The sequence below is a fragment of the Lactuca sativa genome, chromosome 4 (assembly GCF_002870075.4).
Source record: "Lactuca sativa cultivar Salinas chromosome 4, Lsat_Salinas_v11, whole genome shotgun sequence".
In the NCBI taxonomy this organism is placed as follows: Eukaryota; Viridiplantae; Streptophyta; class Magnoliopsida; order Asterales; family Asteraceae; genus Lactuca; species Lactuca sativa.
The window spans coordinates 156541501-156561353 of record NC_056626.2 but is presented as its reverse complement, the minus strand read 5'-3'; the positions used below and the strand labels follow the sequence as shown (position 1 = coordinate 156561353).

Genomic DNA, 19853 nt, shown 5'->3' with positions numbered 1-19853 from the left:
CGAGACTCGGCCTCCTCCCTGGCCTGGGTCTCCAACTCGATCTCGCGCTTCCTGGCATTCGCCTGAAGCTCAGCAAAGGTATGATAGGTGGAGTTTGACACAAACTCCCAGATATCCCTCCTCAAAACACCCAAGTACCGGCTCATCCGAGCCTGCTCTGTGGACACCAGCTCGGGGCAGAACATCGCCCTCTCATGAAACTTCCGCGTGATCACCGCAACCGAATCAGTACCCTGCTTGAGGGTCAAGAACTCCTGAACCAATCGTTCCCTCTCCACCGGGGGAATGTACTCGTCTCTGAACATAGAGGTAAACCCCTCCCATGTCACTGCTGAAACCTCTGCCAAAGTGAAGTTCGCCGTCACGAACTTCCACCAATCCTTCGCTCCCAGACGGAGCTGGTTCAAAGCGAACTGTACCCTCAGATGCTTCGGACATGAACAAGTGTAGAAGCACCCCTCAATATCAGCGATCCACCTCATCGCAGCAATCGGATCCTGCGTCCCATCAAACTCAGGTGGCTTCGTGTTGCTGAATTCCCGAAACAGCAACGAGTCACCCCCCTGTGGCCTGGCAGCGGCCACAGCTGCGGTAGCTGCAGTGGCTGCAACCTCGGTCAATGCGGTGTACCGCTCATCAAAAGTCTCCATCAAGGTGGTCTTAATAGACCCAAACATCTCCGGAATCTCAGCCCGGATCGCTGCAGCCACCTCCTCATGAATCATCTGACGAATCTCCTCGTCACTCACACCACTCGTACTCGCTTCGTGGCGTGGTCTAACCATGATGTCTCTGAAATACAATATAAAACTATCAGAGACTCCGTCGAGTATAATCGCACTCGATAACGCAACCTTACTCAGTCTCCGATATCCAGGGATTCTTACTTGGGTCTCCCACTGACCCGGTGTCTTCGGTAGTACGGGCCCAATACTACCGACCACACCGCATCAGCATTCATCCCAAGTCTTCCTCCCCAAACCCCGGATAGTGAGCACTCTACTTTGGTTATGCACTATCTACCCGCACGCTATCAAAGCATCTCATATCGGCAATCCTCCATAGACTAAGGCATCACAAATCAGGCCACTCTAGTCCTATCATGAATACCTAGTCTTCTAGCATGCATAACAATTCATATCATATCTTATCTCTTAACATAACATTGTAAGGTATTTTGGGGATCTTTACCGTTCGGGCGCTGACTGATCGTACACACTGCTTCTTTCTTGTTTACCACAAAATCATTTACAAAAGTTCATGCCTTTATTTTAAAAGTTTTCCTCAAATCCTCGGTTTGAATTCAGTTACGCCCGAAGGTGTACCCGAATCCCTCAAACCTGGGCTCTGATACCAATTGTAACAACGTAAATTTTCAAACAAAATTTTCATTTCAAAATAAAGTATTTTCATTCAAAATATGGCATAAACATTCCAAGTGTCATGTCAGAATACAAATCATATGAATCCCAAGATCACAAAACATCTATCAGTGTGTACAGATCATGCCGGCGCCTTCCCACGGTCCTCGCTAGTACCTGAAACACATACATAACAACTGTAAGCATAAATGCTTAGTGAGTTCCCCAATATACAACTTACGCACATACGCCTTTCCAGGCCCTGACCTTCCGGTCCATGTGTCTCAGGGGACTTCCGTCCCTGCTGGGTAAACCTTCCGGTCCTACCCACGCCAACCTTCCGGTTCACAACACAACGCCTTCCGGCCCATAACATAATCGCCTTCCGGCCCTTAACATAATACCTTCCGGCCCACATAACATACATAGCACGTATAACAATTAACTTATCACATATAACACATATATCACATATCATATCCGACCTTCCGGTCACACAGTCAAAACCCTTCCGGGTACAGTATAGTGAGAAGACTCACCTTGTGAATATCGAAAGCTAGCAAATCCCGAAGTCTCTCGTGCTCGATCCGCCGAGCTACAATCCTCCTATAACATCATATGTCCCTAGTTAACACTTTATATCTCTAATGTTGACTATCCCCAAGAAGTCAACACCGGTCCACTCTGGTCAATGGTCAACAGTCAACTTTGACCGGACTCGGCGAGCGCTAGGGCGACTCGGCGAGTCTAGACGTCCTCACCAATTCTCTAAGATTCCCTTTCTACACGTCAAGTATCCCCCTTGACTCGACGAGTTCCTCCTGGAAGAATCGCGGGGCCACCCAGACTCAACTCGCCGAGTCTGTTCATCGGACTCGGCGAGTCCATGCCATGCAACCGCTCAAACTGCTTTCTAAGGTCAGATCTGCTCCGACCATTCATAGGTCTGGCCTTCCTAAACTGATTCATCACGTAAAGTCCTCATTTCGGTGCTCATAATACACCCCATGACTCATAATTTACATTTTGACCTAAGGCATAAGGATTCCAATCCAAAACCTCCATTGATTCCCGAAAAGCTCAGGCATGGGACATTCTGGACTTCCAAGGGTCCCAATATAGGGTTCCAATCGCTTGGGGGACTAAGGAAACACTCAATCTAGCCACAAAAGGGTTCAATAAACCCTAAATTCGTATACACATCAACATAGAAAAATGCAACTCGAAATATTACCTGAATAACGTGCTCTGTGTCCCCAAATCCTCAGAATGTGGCTTCTCTTGTTGTTCCCTTAACCAAGCCTCCTCCTCCTTGCAAGATAATACTTCCAAAACCAATAATGGCCTTCTACCTTGCTCCAGATGCTCACAATCGAATTAGGGTTTCTCTCAGAGGACTAGGGTGAACAATGACGGCCATAAGGCCCCTTATATACGTCCCAAACTTGGACAGTTAGGGTTTCGCTAAACAGCGCGGACTCGCCGAGTCCATATCCGGACTCGTCGAGTCCAGTCGCGAACCCGCGACCAGATCCGCGATCCTACTCGGCGAGTCTGAGCTCCAACTCGCCGAGTCCCCTCTTAAAACACCCAAAATTATAAATATAATGATACCTAGAATTCCGGGCTGTTACATTCAAACTCCAAGAGAAAACCTCAAAGGGACCAAAACTCACTAAAAAGATAAAAAGAAAACTATATCAATTTCTAGATCTATGAAGGAAACATAATAAAGCTTAGATCTTTATGCCTAGAACTTGAGTTTTAGCAAAGAAAAGAAAAGAAGTGAAAAGAAAGTAAGGAGAGAAAAAAAGAGAAATGAAAGGAAAAAAAATTGTTTTTTGTGTTCCCGGGTTGGAAAGAAGTGAAAGGAAAATTAAACATTTTGTTCTTTCTCTCTATATCCTTCCAAATCGCAAGGAAAGTGATCCTTCCATTTCCTTCCACTTCTCCCATTTAATGAAACTTTGGAACACCAATTTCTTTTACTTTCTTCTCACTTCCACCCATTACCTTTCTTTTCTCTCATTATGTTGAACTCAAGAAGAGTGTGTTAGAGTTTACCAATGTCCAAAGGTATAGAGAGGGATGATTTTTTCAAGAATAAAGCTTCCTTTCCCAAGCTTGTATGCTCCCAACACTCAAGATCACCAAAACAACACAAAATGAGCACCAAAATCAGTTTAAGAGAAATGATAAGCTTCAACTACATCAAGAGAGGCTATGGTTTTCATTAGAGGCGTTATAAGAAACATGGAGGCTAAAAATGATGAAACTTTATGGTTAATGCTCTTAAATATAAACAAATTCCGAGGCCTAAGGATTATGCGCATACAACGAAGTCGCTTCACGACCCTTACTAGTCGTGTTGTGCCCTAAGAAAAACTTAGATTTCCTTGCAAATAATTCCACCGTGCTTCATTAAATGCTTCAACCATTCCCTGTACCTAACAACTAATAATCAAAGAATGAATATCACAATCGAAACTCGGTTGTTACTCAGCTTTGGAGGAGAGCTTTTCAACTTCATTATGATGTTAGTAAAAATCAAAATAAATAGGCAAAAATGAAGAACAAATTACATACCTAAAGAGGCACCATAGTTATATTATGTAATGTTAACGTTAGAGGGTGGCAACTACTAGAGTTGTAAAACTAGAGAGGAATGATGTGGAGGAGTGACGAGCATCGTCTGCTAGGCAAGAGAGAAAAGGGGCATGTTTAGGTTGGGGCAAGCGTGACTTTTTTTTATTTATTCAGATTTACAATGAGATTTGATACAGTATGATGCCTTTTTCCTAATAAAAGTATATATTAAGCGACTATTAAACACTACCTTTTATTAAGAGACATTAATATGCTACCAAACTACGCTTCATAACTTTTAACATCCAGTAAGAATGTAACATGGTAGTTTTGAAGAAGAACTACGACTTCGTTCAAATCAGAAGATAATGCAAATAACATGGGTCATATATGGCTTACATGGAAATCGAAAATGCATGAAATAACTATTCACTAATCGGAAGCTACCCAATACTTGCAACAGCTAACATGACTAAGTCAATAACTTTAAAAGTTGGGATGAGCATTTAGTACTAAATCTCAATCTCGTACTGGTACCGAATTTAAACACATAAGACGGTATACAATACTCTAAAATCATGAAATTTGGGATTCGGTACCATCTGTACCAATGTTAGTACCGAAAATTGATATCATTCCCGGTATCAGTAATGTTAGTTAGTATAGTACTCAACATCGTTTTTCATCTATTTCGATATTCGGGATTTTTGAGTCGGCACTGATTCGATACTGTTATATCCCATACTCATTCGTATTTAAAAGTAAATAAAAACACCAAAAATACCTTCCATGCTACTGAAACCATATTTGAATAGCGTTACCACATCAATCATGTAGAGTATATAACTTACCCTTTGTAATTATGTATTGAGATAATCTATAAAAAACGCTAAACCAATTCCTGTTGTAATAAAAGAATAAGTTTATTCTCATTTTGTCATATGTCACCCTATTAGGTCTCTTAATTAATGACATACCACTTGTCAACCTATTGATTCTCTATTTCAAAATTCAAATTTTAAATTTCTCACTTTAATTACACTAAATTAATAACTTTAGAATAAAATTTAAAATAAAATTAATACATGTTATAAAGACACATATTTATTTAAATCAAAGATTATAATTTTATATAACGAAAAAATCTCTTAATTAATAATTTATTTAAAATAATTGATTAATACTTTTGAGTTTTACTATGAAAATTTAATTAATTTTGTAACTGTGGTTCTCACGGGTTATAAACTAGTATATAATAAAAACCCTAAATTTACATAAATTATAAAGCGACATAAAATCGTATAAATATTTTGTTCTTATTAACCCAAAATCCAACAGAAAAATACAATAATAAATAAGTAAATATGCCATATTTATACAAAACACAATTGCACATGGGCTCTATACTAGTAATTAGGGATGAGATTTAAAATCGGAAAACCGAAATCGGTTGAACCGGAATATACTAAACCGGTTTGGGTTTTAATAATAGTTTTATTTGGGTTTCGAGTATTTCAGGTATGGTTCTATCGAGTCTGGGTAAACCGAGCAAAGGAACCGGAAATGGGTAAAAGAAGTGGAACCGGATAATTGGGCCGGAACTGGGTTTATGCTAATAAAGATTCCGAATGTAGAGAGTTTTTTTTATTACATATCAATTTTTATTCCTTACATCAATCTCCTATGTCACCTTCCTTCACAAGCAAAATATAAAGTATATTGCAATGTCTCCGTCTCTTGCAAAACAATTGTATAACTGATGACAAATAACAATAATGTTTTAAGGAAAACATTATATTTCAGTCCCAAACAATTGCTAAATGAAAAAAATTACCCATGAATTGAGAGTGTGCAACGAAAAAAAACATTTTCTGTTGTTATATTACGAGAGCTTTTAGCCATTTTTTTCTCTTTTTGCCTTCACAAATCGAGGAAAACCGCCCTCAAAAAAAAACTTGCCATTTTTTTTATTTTGTTTCAACCGAGCATGAAGCAACAATATTTTCTTATAAAAATTAATTACTGATTGCCGTCAAGAAAAATATAATATAAATTGCATTCATTTTGTTGTCGATACAGATTGCAGCTCCAAAAAATGTTGTGAATCCGTAGCTTGTTGCCAAAAAAATCTATTTTTTTCCTTTTCATTACATGTTATGCTTATGTATTTATTATTTCACACTTTGCAGGAGAAGCTAACATGTATTTATTTTTCTATTTTTTATGAGAAGCTAATATGTAATTTGTTGCATTTATATTTCCGGGTCCATCCGGGTCTAATACATAAAACCGGTCCAATTTGTAATTTTCGGTTTCAACCAGTTTCATAACCACTTTATCCAACCTGATACCCCGAAACCAATTCTTTTATATCGGTCCGGTTCTCGGATCTTATAATCCGTCAATTCTGGTTTTCTGGATTTCCAGGTCCGAGTCCAATCGGACCAGATTTAGACCCACTTTCATCTCTATCGGTGATACATATCATTAGAGGGGTGGGTATGGGCAACGCATCAAAGGACATTATTAGGTGTTATAACACGCAAACACCGTCCGTCGTTTTTGTTATTAGACGTTATTAGCATGCATGTTGTTTCCGTTACCACCATCACTTCTTATAACGCCATTTTTTTATCCTTTTCTCAATACACCTACCAGTCTTATCAATCGGCAAATTTCATCGGATTCCAACTTTTAAAAATTTCAAACCAAACCATAACCACAGTCGGTGATCTATTTCAATTGTTCACGCAAAATGATAATCTGATTCCAATTATTTTTGAAATACTTCAATTCCACTCGTAATTCGCAAACGGAAATCCCAAGAATCTAAGGTGGTCGCCGCCTCGCCGGAGACGCAGCTTGCCCTGGCTACCGGCCCTGTATATGGAATAAAATTATAGATTTTTTATTTTTTATTTTTTATTTTTTTGAAGATGCTATGAATACGAGATAGCAACGGTTTGGTTGGTTGGATGCCAGAGAAGAAATTACCTAATAAATTTCTTGATTTACACCCTTTCTAGCAATGATGTTGCGTAACAACTCAACCGGATCTCACACTATTAACCACCTTTCACCTCCCTCCTCCTCCTTCGCCGGCCACCCACCACCACTGTGACACTACTACTCACTAATCAGTCTCAGCAGCTTACACTCGTTACAGCAATAATGGATAGAGAATCTTCCGACGACGAAGAAGATCGCCGTCATTTAATTCATCAAAATGACACAATTCCTAAATCTCCACGCCCTTCCACCTTCCAGATCGACGAAGACGATCACCACCAGTTCAAGAGCCCCCGTCACTCCTCTCAATCTAACAATGTTCGCAATTTAATCTTCAATAAAAGGTACATCTTCGCTATTACTCTCCCTCTCCTCATCATCTTCATTTATTTCACCGCCGATTTCAAATCCCTATTCCGCACAAATCCCTCTTCCGATTCTTTCCAAACCGGTGCGGTTGCTTCTAATTTGATGCGTGAGTCCGAATTACGAGCTTTATACTTGTTAAAACAGCAGCAATCAGGCCTAATTGATTTATGGAACCGTACTTCAATGCCCAATTTGAACTCCACTTCCGTTTCCACTTCCTCGAACTCAATCCAAGATCTTAGATCTGCTCTTATTGATCAGATTTCATTGAATAAGAAAATTCAGCAAGCGTTATTGTCGTCTCATCAGTTTGGGAATTGGTTAGATTCCAATGACCATAATGTTACAGACCCTACTCTTTCCGGTTTAACTACTTGCCGGAAAGTCGATCAGAGATTATCACAAAGAAGAACAATCGAGTGGAAGCCCAAACAAGATAAGTATCTGTTCGCCATTTGCACATCAGGCCAAATGTCCAACCACTTGATTTGCTTAGAGAAACACATGTTCTTCGCTGCTGTACTCAACCGTATCTTAATCATCCCCAGTTCCAAAGTCGATTACGAGTTTAACAGAGTGCTAGACATCGATCACATCAACAAATGCTTAGGAAAAGAAGTTGTAATCACATTCGAAGAGTTTTCCGATCGCAAGAAAAACCATATGCACATAGACAAAGTCCTCTGTTACTTCTCATCACCCCAACCTTGTTACGTTGACGATGAGCATGTAAAGAAGCTAAAAGCCATAGGCGTCTCCATGAGCGAGCTTAAAACAGTATGGACTGAGGATGTAAAGAAGCCAACAGACAGAACCAAACAAGAAGTAATCGAAAAGTTCTCCACCAACGATGATGTTCTTGCCATTGGAGACGTGTTCTTTGCTGATGTGGAGAAAGAATGGGTGATGCAACCAGGTGGCCCTATTGCTCACATCTGTCAGACATTAATCGAACCCAGCCGAGTTATCTTGTTAACTGCTCAACGCTTCATCCAAACATTTTTAGGAGATAAATTCATTGCACTTCACTTCAGGCGACATGGGTTCTTGAAATTTTGGTATGTAGTATATCAAAACTCAAAATATATTCATATTGATTATTGGTTTGCATAAATGTTGTATAACAATAACAGTATAACTGTCTTTTCAGCAATGCGAAGAATCCAAGCTGTTTTTTCCCAATTCCTCAAGCTGCTGAATGTATTACACGGCTTGTTGAAAGAGCCAATATACCAGTAATATATTTATCTACAGATGCTGCAGAGAGTGAAACTGGTTTATTGCAATCACTTGTTACATTAAATGGGAAAACTGTGCCGCTTATTACACGTCCACCTCGTAATTCAGCTGAAAAATGGGATGCTTTATTGTATAGAAAAAAACTTGATGGAGATCCTCAGGTTAGTATATGTTTATCAACTGTTTTCTCTTTATATGAAGGTTGATTACATATTACAGATGGGGTGAAATATTTGATGGTTTTCAGGTGGAGGCGATGCTTGATAAGACTATTTCTGCATTGTCTGGTGTGTTCATTGGAGCACCAGGGTCGACATTTACAGAGGATATTATTCGGTTAAGAAGAGGGTGGGGGACAGCCTCTGTATGTGATGAGTATTTGTGTGAGGGTGAATTGCCAAATTTTATTGCAGGAGATGAATGAAGGGTATTTTAGTAAAAGTTACTTATATTGTAAGATATGATGAGGATAGTGTTAGATTTAGAGAACTTGTTATTTGGTGTACACTTGTTCATTTTTTGATTCAATTTGGAGTGGAGCTTGGTTGAGTGTTTTTGTGGTGCAACCTTGTTTGGGTTTAAATCAAGTTCAAGAGCTTCTTTTTAAATTTGGGCTAAATAAAAGAAATAGCAATGTACTTTCTTTTTCTTTTTTCTTATTATAGTGTTGTACTTTCATTTTTCCTTTTTATAGCATTTTCATTTTCAACTTCTATATCATGGAATTAGTACTTTCATTTTGCTGAAAAAAGCTGTAGGGACGTATGTCTTAAGGTGGATAAAAGGTGGTGTTTACTCTTCAATAACATTATTTACATTTTTCTCCAATATTAAACAAATCTTTATGAATCTAAGGATTTAATTGGAAATTCATCACTTTTTTTCCGTTCTTATTGACTCAAGAAGAAAGGAAAAAAATTAAGACATAGTACAATTTTATTGTCATTTCTTTCCACTCAAGAACATGCAAGTGAAAATTGCTTATTTTTTTCTCCTAAAGTCCAAACTCAAAACTGCATATTCAATGTATTTTTCGGAATAACATACAACATTTTAGGGGGTGTTTGGGATTTAGTTTATGCGGTATTAAAATGAAATTCAGAAAAAAAAAAATGTTTAAATTAGTTTACGCGGTAACAAAACACAATAAGCTGATAAGTAAAATTGACCAATAAAGAAAAAATGATAAATTTGTATGTTTGTTGCTTGGTAATGAAAAAGAAAAACAATGCTACAACTCATATGACTTTTTGGGGTTAAAACAATGGTAAAATATAATGTAGTTTCCACCTATAATACTATATGCATTTTCAAATAAGTGAACTAACCTATTAAAAAATATTTATTTCAGTCAATACATTAATACCATTAAAAAAAACTTATTAGCGGTATCAATTCATAATTTATAACAAACTAATAAACATTTCTTACAAATGATTTTGATTTTTTAGCAGTACAACCTCAAATGCAATGTCAAAGACATTAGAAATCTAGACTCAAATGAATCTTTTCCAAAAGCATTAAACTCACCATTTTAATTTATATATATAAAAATAAAAATAAAAAAAACAAACAAGAGTTCTTGAATTTATATGAAATAATAGCTACATTTGTTTTAGGATGGATATGGAGTACTTAATCCATATTAGAAACAGGAGTTAATGACTTGAGGGATCAGAATGAGAAATAACAAAATCCAAGGGGGTATTCATGTAACGTTTCTAATTATAAATAAGAATACACAATGCTCAAACTTCAAATCAAGCCCCTCTCTGTCTCTGAGTTTATTTGTTTCTCAAGACAAGTATTTGTTCCACCTGAGATTGGAAAAACAGACACTCTTTCCGGCGAGAAGCGAGAAGAAAAGAAGGGATGCCGACTGACATAGAAGATGAGATCAAGGACGAGAAGAACCCTCGACCTCTTGATGAAGACGACATCGCTCTGCTCAAAACTTATGTGAGTAAAATCTCATTTCTGTCAAATTTGACCTAGTTGCTCTTCGATGCTATTTATGCAGTTCCTCAATAGTTTTATTACTTATCTAGCAATACTATTTCACGAAATTCTGCTGTTATAGATTCAGGGACTTAGAACTTCTTTACCCAAATGCTCAAAGTAGATAATCTTTAATTTTCACTGTATCCAAATCATTGTTGATGGGACGAAGAGTTAGTTCTTTGAGGGATTGCTTATCTGACATTAGTGCTAGCAATTAGATGAACATAAGCTCTAGTTAAGGCTGCCTTTGTTTTTAACCCGTTTTCATGTGGATAGAAGCACGGCTTTTGTAATATTTTTGCTGTAAATTGTTACATAAGTTATAGATTTTGTTTTAATTCTGTAAGAATTAAGTTAATGGGTAAACAGAATGAACATTTTGTTTGTGTTGAGTCCCCTTGTGGTTTGATTTTGGCTTCGGTTGTTGGGATTTGGGATTCATGTACCATTGTCCAAAGTTTATTCAAATTAGTTTGACATTGATTTTCTGACTAGAATTTAAGGGCACTGATCTAATAGTTATTGGTGCATTGTGGTCTCCCTATTGTGGTAAATACTGTGTTTGAAGTTTTAAACATAAAAACAAGTCTTTGCAATGACTTTTATACAAGATGGCTCCTTTATAAAGCCTTGTCCATTGACAGGAGCAAGTTTTTCACTAGAGCTCAATAGCATGCAATGCATGCACTTTTCCCCATGGATTTCATTTATTTATTGATTAAAAATTAAAAATATCCAAGGATACTTAACTGACTTCAATGAGGAATGTAAATACAGGGACTCGGGCCTTATTCCAATAGCATCAAGAAAGCAGAGAAGGATGTGAAAGAAATGTCCAAAAGGATCAATGATCTATGTGGTATGTTTATTATAACTCATTTCTGATACAACTGAGCTTTATATCAAGATTTATCCTGAATTTGTTTCTCCTTTAACTTTGGTAGGTATTAAGGAGTCTGACACTGGTTTAGCTGCACCTAGCCAATGGGATCTTGTTTCTGATAAACAAATGATGCAAGAGGAACAACCTCTTCAGGTTCACCTACTATAAAAATCATTAAAAAAAACTTTACATTTTCTTATCCTCTCTTTTCACTTAATAACAATAACCCTTATTATCTTGTTGCAACCAGGTAGCAAGATGCACAAAGATTATCAACCCCAACACTGAAGATGCCAAATACGTTATCAATGTCAAACAAATCGCAAAGGTGTGTACTTTATACAACTTCTTAAACAAATATTACAAACAGAAATTACAAACATTATGTTTCTATAAATCTGCAGTTTGTTGTTGGATTGGGAGACAAAGTTTCACCCACTGATATTGAAGAAGGCATGCGTGTTGGGTAACATCATTATTCAATATTCATCCAATTTCTTAATTCTTTTTTTTTTCTTTCATATTTTGATTTTGATCTCTATTTTTCTTGCAGTGTTGACAGAAACAAATACCAGATTCAGATTCCTTTACCTCCCAAGATTGACCCCAGTGTAACAATGATGACAGTGGAAGAAAAGCCAGATGTCACATACAATGATGTTGGTGGATGTAAAGAACAAATTGAGAAAATGAGAGAGGTATGTTATGTTTATAACTGTTTATAGTATACATTCCCATTATGCATATTAAATACAAACCAAAAATCTTTACTTTAATAATAATTTATGATTTATAGGTTGTTGAGTTACCCATGCTCCACCCCGAGAAATTTGTAAAACTTGGAATTGACCCTCCAAAAGGTGTCCTCTGCTATGGCCCACCTGGAACTGGGAAAACACTTTTAGCAAGAGCAGTTGCTAATAGAACTGATGCGTGTTTTATTCGTGTAATTGGAAGTGAACTTGTTCAAAAGTATGTTGGTGAAGGTGCTCGCATGGTTCGCGAATTATTCCAGGTTTACATTTACAGTCCCTATACTTTTCAAATTTGTTACCAAACACACCCTTTTTTAATTAACTCTCTCTTGTGATTTGACAGATGGCAAGATCCAAAAAGGCTTGCATTGTTTTCTTTGATGAAGTGGATGCAATTGGTGGTGCTAGATTTGATGATGGGGCAGGTGGGGACAATGAGGTTCAAAGAACCATGCTTGAAATTGTGAATCAGCTCGATGGATTTGATGCTCGTGGTAACATTAAAGTTCTCATGGCTACAAATAGGTATATATATATATATATATAGTCAATATTTACAATTTACACCCTGTAAGTTTGTTTTTCCTCATATTTGGTTGAATACTTTCAGACCTGACACATTGGACCCTGCGCTTTTGCGACCTGGGAGACTGGATAGGAAAGTGGAGTTTGGGCTTCCGGATATGGAAAGTAGGACACAGATTTTCAAGATTCATACACGGACTATGAACTGTGAAAGGGATGTTCGGTTTGAGCTTTTGGCTCGTCTTTGCCCGAATTCTACGGGTATTTTTTTTTTTTTTTTCTTTTGGGGGGTGATTTGAGTTAATTAGTTAAAGTTGAGGGATTGGTTTTGTGATTTAGGTGCTGATATAAGGAGTGTGTGTACTGAGGCTGGAATGTATGCAATTAGAGCAAGAAGGAAGACAGTGACTGAGAAGGATTTTCTTGATGCGGTTAATAAAGTGATTAAGGGGTATCAGAAGTTTAGTGCCACACCCAAGTACATGGTGTACAACTAACTTACTGATTTGACTGCAGGAAACCAAAGACATGGACATGAACTTGTTATATGTTTTTTAAGGTTGTTGAGATGTTGGATTGTGTCTTGTGTTTTTCATATTGCCTATGTTGTGGTTAGTTGAACATTTTTTAAGGCGAGATGGGAACGAACAAACTACAAACTGTTGATTAATGTTATATTTGTGTTTGCTTAGTGAATCTTGTCTTGATGGATATTCATATACCCCTTTGATTGCTTGAAATCTAAATGGCTATTTTTTTTCTTGATTAAAGATAAATAAAGTTTAATAATGTCCAAGGCTTGACGAAAGTGTCCTCAAAAATCACGATCTTTACTCCATCTTTTAAACAATGTCAAAAATCAAATTGTAAATTGGTAAGCTATCTAAGACATTACCACAAACACGGTTTATTTAAGATTTCGAGTTCTTATTTAGATCATTGTTGGATCATATCAGGAAGATTTTAGTGAATCGACACAAAATCAAATGCCCACAACACTTCCGACGATAAAGGCTTACTATCGAGTGGTAAAGAAGATGCGGAGGAGACGACGAAGTGAGATGAAAAAGAAGGGGCCTGCTTAATTTTGACCAAGGATATTTCATTAATAATTATTATGTACTAAAAAAAATATTTCATTAATAATTATTATATACTAAAAAACTTGTAAATATTTGCAACATTATAGGACAATGACAATCTAGTGATTTTATCATTTTGATAAGTCTTGTTCTAGTTTTGCCTATTGTTGTGATTTTTGACACACAACCGGTTTGAAGATCATAGAAGAAATTCTCTACAACATCAAATCGCAATTTGCTGGCCACTTGAAGTGGTCATGATTTGGATTTTGTGAAACAAACAAGAATTGTCACTTGGTCATCACTTGAAGTGACGATTTTTTACCGAATGACCAACTGAAATAACAAACCGTCATTTTCTCTAGATATATTTTTTTCTTTAAAAAAATCAGATTTTAATCATTTTAGGTCAGTTCTTCTTTCTCTCTCCTACACAATTTTTGATGATTTTTCTTGCTTTTGATCATCAATTGTACACTTTGTAAGTGTAGTAATCCCAATATGATTGTGTAACATACATGATATCATCTCACCTTTTAGATGTACACATTCTGTTCGGTTGTAGAACCATATTAAATCTCTTGTCTCGTTATTGTTGTTTGTTTCCATATTGTTTGTGTTTGTTGGACATTGTTATCTTAGTATTTATACATTATATTTGTTCTGTTTGGTTATGGGGTAAAAAAAAAATTAGGAAAAAAAATATAAAATGTAAGGTCTTTTATGAAATTAACCCATTGTGATTTTTTTTTTGTCTTTTTAACATCAAGAAAGAAATGAGTTTATGTTGACCACTTCCGACCGAAGAAGAGAAGATGAACAAGAAAAATAAAGAGACCAGACCCTAAAGCATATCCAAATCAATGACAAGGTTCTTGATTGTGTAACTCAAGAAGAACAAAGAAATAGCCGGTAAAATAATATAATTCAAAGAAAAACATTGAACGAGAACATAGATGGTTGAAGCCTATACGGGACACTTGGATTAAGAATAACATCCAAAAAGATTTCTATATTGCACGTTATTGATGTGAATATTCATCCAACATAACCACAGGGTTTAGAAACAAAACAAACAAACAACTCAAATTTACGGATGAAGTTAACTTGGTGGTATATAAACAATTCGTTTCACTATTTTACAAAGAATCCCATGAAATCCAACAACACAATATAATTAAAAGAAACCGACACAGTAGACACAAGAGATACAACAACAAAGACAAATGAGCAAACTCCATTTCCCCAAGAATTGTCCTCTCCATAATTAAATCTCAATCTCATTTGCACATCTTCAATTAACCCTCAAACTCCTGAGCATCCTGGCTATTATCAGATCGATCATTACCAACAGTCCTCTTGCTCATGTTTGCCCTCTGAACAAGTCGAACCAACGCCTGAACCACTTCAGACATTGGCGGCCTAAACTCCGGCTCAGGCTGTCACATCAATCCACAATCAAACACCATCAGTCTAAATCTTATATAATGCATCATCTCTTAAACTTGACATAAAAGTTACAAATATTTATCAAAAAATAAATAAATTACCTGTACACATAAAGCAATCACATCTGCAAACCTAGAGAGGGATTTAACCGGATACAATCCTTTGAGTGCAGGATCAACCATCTTTGCAAGAGCATCAATGTCATGTAGCTGAGGTGTTGCCCATCGCACCAAAGACTGTTCAGATCTTGTCCTTGAACTGTGCAAATCAAATACCATCATATATAATTATACACACACACAAAAAAAAAGTGTATCATTATTATTATTGATAAGTTTACCTATCAAATGGTTTTCTTCCAGTGAGCAGTTCCAACATGGTGACACCAAAACCATAGACATCACTTTTGATGGTGTACTGACCAGACATGGAAACCTCTGGTGCACTGTATCCAGAACCACCATTGTTGTCCAATTCCTGGTCTGCATTTGGAACAAGGCTTGCTAAACCACAGTCTGAGAGGTGAGGATTGAGCTCTGAGTCCAATAAAATGTTGCCTGATTTTATATTTTTATGAACAATGGATGGCGAGCATACTTCATGTAGATATCTGTGGAGAAAATCATGTCAGTGTTGAGTTTTGTTTAAATAATATCAAACTAGGAATTCATCCCACACTGTTAGATTGTGAAAAAGGAGTCCAATGTGATTGTAACAATTTGTTATATAGTGAATATGTCTATCTGGATGCCCGTGGTTTTTCTTCGGTTTTGGAGTTTTCCACGTATATTCTTTAAGACTATTTTCCCAACAGTAAGAAAGGCATTAGTAAAATTTTTGTACATAAAAACTTACTCCAATGCTCGTGCTGCCCCTAAAGCAATCTTGACACGGCTATTCCATGTTAACGGTTTGCTGTATTCATCTGAGAGATGCAGAAAATCATACAAAGAACCATTTTTAAGAAACTCGTATACTAGAAGATGCTGCCCATGTTCAGTGCAATACCCAACAAGCTCTGTCACATTTGGATGACGTAACCTTGATACATCTGAAACTATATCAATAAAATCTTCCGATAAACGACCAGGTAAAGCAGATGAATTTATCTTCTTCACAGCAACAACTTTTCCATCTTCAAACTGAGCACGAAAAACACGTCCAGTAGACCCCTCTCCCACAAGGTTATCAGCACTAAAGCTATCTGTAGCTATTTGAAGATCTGCTATTGAATAGGATGTTGCATTCGTTGGAGCTATGCTTACTTTTTTAGGAACCACAGGTTTTGCAGTTGCAGTGTAATCATCATCATCAAATGATTTGTGGCGTTCCATTGGTGGTGGTTTTAGGTTTATGGTTGATGGGATTTCGAATGCTTTTGTGTTGGCTGTTGAGGAAGCTTGAACAGACTTCAGTTCTATAATGGGATAAAAAAAGTATCAGAAGATGATAGAGTGTAGAAAGTGTTAGTTAAAACTTTGGAGAGTGTCGTCTGTGGTGTACCTTGAACTCCTTGTGGCTGTACAAGAGGAGCAAAAGGCTGGTTTTCGGTTTTTTCAATGTCAGTACGTGACTTTCGGGATCTTTTCTTTACCAAAAAGAATGCAATAACAGCACCAACGACCAGAATGGAAATCACGATTCCGGCTATGGCGCCACCACTGACACCGGATTTCTTTCCGCCATTACCGGAGTTGCTTGTAGACGGGTTTCCGTTTCCACTCGGTTGGCGATTCCGATTCCCACTTCCAGATGCAGGTGAACCAGGTGGAGGTGGGGGTGCATTCCCTGAGTTCCATGAGTTTCCGTCTTTTCTGTTATACAAATTTATAAATTAAACATTCGAATTCGATTTTATTACAGATATGCCATTCATGATCAGATGCTTACTGTAGATTTATGTTTTTCAAACGACTAGGAACCCAACCGGAGAATTTGTTATTCGCAACATTCCTGATATAAAAAAAAAAAAAAAAAAAAAAAAAAAAAAAAAAAGTCAAATCAATGCTCTACGAAAACCAGATTATGATATTAATTAATAGAGGATAATATTCATTACTCACAGGTTCTTAAGAGGAAGATCAGCAAGAACATCAATAGTTCCTGTAAACTGGTTGTTTTGCAAATACCTGAATCAAAATAAGAAGATGAGGATATAATAAATTTCATAACAAAATCCAACATGAAAAACTGTTTAATCTTACATATCGTTTGCACTAGATAAAGAGCTGAAGCTCTGAGGAAGATTACCCGTAAGAGTATTGAAAGATAAATCCCTGAAGAATAACAAATTGTTAAAATCTTTAGATAAATAATAGTCATGAAAATATAAAATAAAAAAAAGGATAGAACTTGGGATCTTGAAGCTTTACAGTGTAGATAAAGATGGAAGATTTCCGAACATGTCAGTCAATTCACCATTAAGTTGATTGTGAGCAGCATTTCTGGTTAAAAATAAGAATGAAAATATTATTAATATATCCACAACTATATAAGAGGGAAAAAGATTATAGATTTTTCCCACTAACAAGTATTTTAGAGGCTTCATTAGTGATATAGAATATGGAAGGCTGCCACTAAAACCACATCCAGCAATATTTCTGCATTACAAGAAGGGAACCATGAGGATTGAAACAAAAGTTAAAGATGAAAATTTGAAAGGGTAAAAATGTAAATAAGAGCATACAATCTCTGCAAATTTGGAGGAAGGTTATAAGGTATCTGGTTGCCAAGATTATTGTTGCTTATATCACTGCAATCCCACATAAAAACACAATATATCAGATTTTTCTAAAAAAAAATCATTAACATTTATTTTTTTTTAAATGAAATGGCACTTACAAGCTGTTTAATGATGTTAAACTTGTAAGCTGGTATCCAATTCCACCAGATAACCCGAGACCTGATAAGTCTCTGAAAAAGAAAACCTCAAAAAAAGTTAAAAGATTTGCAAAACAAAAAATATATAAAAAAAATATTCAGATTTGGGGATTGAAATTTAGCATTTACATTTCTGTGACTCTTGAACCTGAACAGGTAACACCTTTCCAATGATCTCCACAAGGATCGCCGCCATTTGCGGTCCATTTGGTCAACTGTCCTGGAGAATTTAAGCTCTGATACATAACTCTCAGAGCAGAAGCTGCAATTAATAAAGTCAAGATAAAATTAGAAGATGAACATGAAATAAACCAAACTCGTATTTCAAAAAATTTCAAATTCTAAACAACATAGTGAACAATGATATCATACATCCATATAGCAAAGTGGCAATAAAGCATCATAAATGATAAAGCTTTAAAAAATATTCTCTTTTTAGCAATCACACATCTGCGAAAACTGCGATGGTGATCTAGAAATCTTGAACTACTTAATCAAATACCTTATATATAAAGAAATACCATTTGATTAAAATGTCTGATGTTACAATAAATCAAACACTTTGGTACAATGTCTTGAAAACAATCAAAACCGATATGAACCCAGAGTCGAAATATACAAAAAAGTAAAGTTTAACTGGAGTTGGGTAGGAAAAATACAAACCGTCATTTGGATCTGTGTCGCCATTAATGGAGCTCGAACCCAAAACAAGAAAGATGAACAACAATGGTGTCGACACCCTCATCTCATCTGTGTTTTTGTCTCCCTTCAGAAAAAACCAAACTTTTCGCAGCTTCAAGAAGGCTTGATTTTATCCTTTTTCCCCTTTCTTTTTTCTGGTATTCTTGTGAGTGATTTAAAAAAAGGAAGTAATGAAGAAAAAAGATGGGATACTAATTTTCTAGTAAAAGATTATGGTACCCATTCTTCATTCTTGGGAAAAGCTGGCAGGCACGATCTTTTCTACGCCTTCAAGAATCCAAAGCCATTGAAATATACTCTACTTTTTATTGATCTAGATACGGTATATAATATATATATTATACATAATTACATACTTTCATTCTATCTATAATCTATTATTACTGTCACCCACCAGAAGCAGTATTAATATATAAATAAATAAACTCCAAATTACTGACACAATGAAAATAGGAATGGAATCTTGAGAATTGAATGAATATGAAATTATTTGGGTTCCCAATATCTTGAACGTAAATAAAGATTTTGAAGGTGAATTTGATTTTAAGAGAAAGAAATTTTGGGTGAGTTTGATTGGTTGGTGAAGGGGTTTATTTATAATTTATTTATGTAGTCGGAAAATTTACAAGTTACAACCGAGGTTGAGTTTGGTCACGGGAATCCTGTAAAGAAAATGGTGTTTTGTTTGACTGTGACAGGTGGGAAAGGACGAATCTGCCCTTGCCCTTTTCTTCTTTTCCTATTGAAAGTTTGACAATCCCTAGCCCTACACCGACAGTTGCTGCACTTTTTTTTGTTAGACACCAAACAAATTAACAAATCGCATTCCATTGCTTTCTTTAGAGTTCAAAAAATTACTTTACAGTTGATAAGGAAATGTCATACGTGAAGATGAAATAATATGACGTTTTGTTTTACTTTATAACTTTTTATTAGTATTATTCAAGTTGTATTTTTATTATGTTGTAACTATTATATGAAATTGGTTGTATTGGTTTTAGTAAATATATAA

At 36.2% G+C, this 19853-nt stretch overlaps 3 protein-coding genes across 3 annotated transcripts; 2 read left to right on the top strand and 1 right to left on the bottom strand.

Annotated features, from left to right (window-relative positions):
* The first annotated feature begins 6599 nt into the window (after positions 1-6599).
* LOC111915318 (O-fucosyltransferase 36) lies at positions 6600-9172 on the top strand. The gene is made up of 3 exons (XM_023910984.3): positions 6600-8383; positions 8476-8725; positions 8812-9172. Exons 1-3 carry the CDS (start codon positions 7119-7121, stop codon positions 8986-8988), a joined length of 1692 nt encoding a protein of 563 aa, XP_023766752.1. The 5' UTR covers positions 6600-7118; the 3' UTR covers positions 8989-9172.
* A 1151-nt stretch (positions 9173-10323) lies between these two features.
* LOC111915317 (26S proteasome regulatory subunit 7 homolog A) lies at positions 10324-13419 on the top strand. The gene is made up of 10 exons (XM_023910983.3): positions 10324-10523; positions 11343-11424; positions 11510-11601; positions 11699-11776; positions 11853-11914; positions 12002-12146; positions 12245-12463; positions 12547-12728; positions 12814-12989; positions 13068-13419. Exons 1-10 carry the CDS (start codon positions 10437-10439, stop codon positions 13223-13225), a joined length of 1281 nt encoding a protein of 426 aa, XP_023766751.2. The 5' UTR covers positions 10324-10436; the 3' UTR covers positions 13226-13419.
* A 1480-nt stretch (positions 13420-14899) lies between these two features.
* Positions 14900-19402, bottom strand: LOC111915316 (protein STRUBBELIG-RECEPTOR FAMILY 7). The gene is made up of 14 exons (XM_023910982.3): positions 18803-19402; positions 18269-18401; positions 18101-18172; positions 17946-18011; positions 17788-17859; positions 17632-17703; positions 17464-17535; positions 17323-17388; positions 17150-17212; positions 16763-17073; positions 16115-16676; positions 15600-15869; positions 15361-15517; positions 14900-15249 (listed from the first exon to the last, which is right to left on the bottom strand). The coding sequence occupies exons 1-14, from the start codon at positions 18882-18884 to the stop codon at positions 15109-15111; spliced, it is 2139 nt and encodes a 712-aa protein (XP_023766750.1). The 5' UTR covers positions 18885-19402; the 3' UTR covers positions 14900-15108.
* Positions 19403-19853: the final 451 nt, after the last annotated feature.

What these genes read in the sequence shown, in the direction of transcription:
- LOC111915318 (XM_023910984.3), top strand. Translation starts at nt 7,119, where the DNA reads ATGGATAGAGAATCTTCCGACGACGAAGAAGATCGCCGTCATTTAATT. An exon ending in CATGGGTTCTTGAAATTTTG is followed by an intron (nt 8,384 to 8,475) that starts GTATGTAGTATA and finishes CTGTCTTTTCAG; the next exon opens with CAATGCGAAGAATCCAAGCT. An exon ending in AACTTGATGGAGATCCTCAG is followed by an intron (nt 8,726 to 8,811) that starts GTTAGTATATGT and finishes GATGGTTTTCAG; the next exon opens with GTGGAGGCGATGCTTGATAA.
- LOC111915317 (XM_023910983.3), top strand. Translation starts at nt 10,437, where the DNA reads ATGCCGACTGACATAGAAGATGAGATCAAGGACGAGAAGAACCCTCGA. An exon ending in AAGGATCAATGATCTATGTG is followed by an intron (nt 11,425 to 11,509) that starts GTATGTTTATTA and finishes TAACTTTGGTAG; the next exon opens with GTATTAAGGAGTCTGACACT. An exon ending in GAAGAAGGCATGCGTGTTGG is followed by an intron (nt 11,915 to 12,001) that starts GTAACATCATTA and finishes TTTTTCTTGCAG; the next exon opens with TGTTGACAGAAACAAATACC.
- LOC111915316 (XM_023910982.3), bottom strand. Translation starts at nt 18,884, where the DNA reads ATGAGGGTGTCGACACCATTGTTGTTCATCTTTCTTGTTTTGGGTTCG. An exon ending in TTAACATCATTAAACAGCTT is followed by an intron (nt 18,012 to 18,100) that starts GTAAGTGCCATT and finishes GTGGGATTGCAG; the next exon opens with TGATATAAGCAACAATAATC. An exon ending in ACAGCCACAAGGAGTTCAAG is followed by an intron (nt 16,677 to 16,762) that starts GTACACCACAGA and finishes ATCCCATTATAG; the next exon opens with AACTGAAGTCTGTTCAAGCT.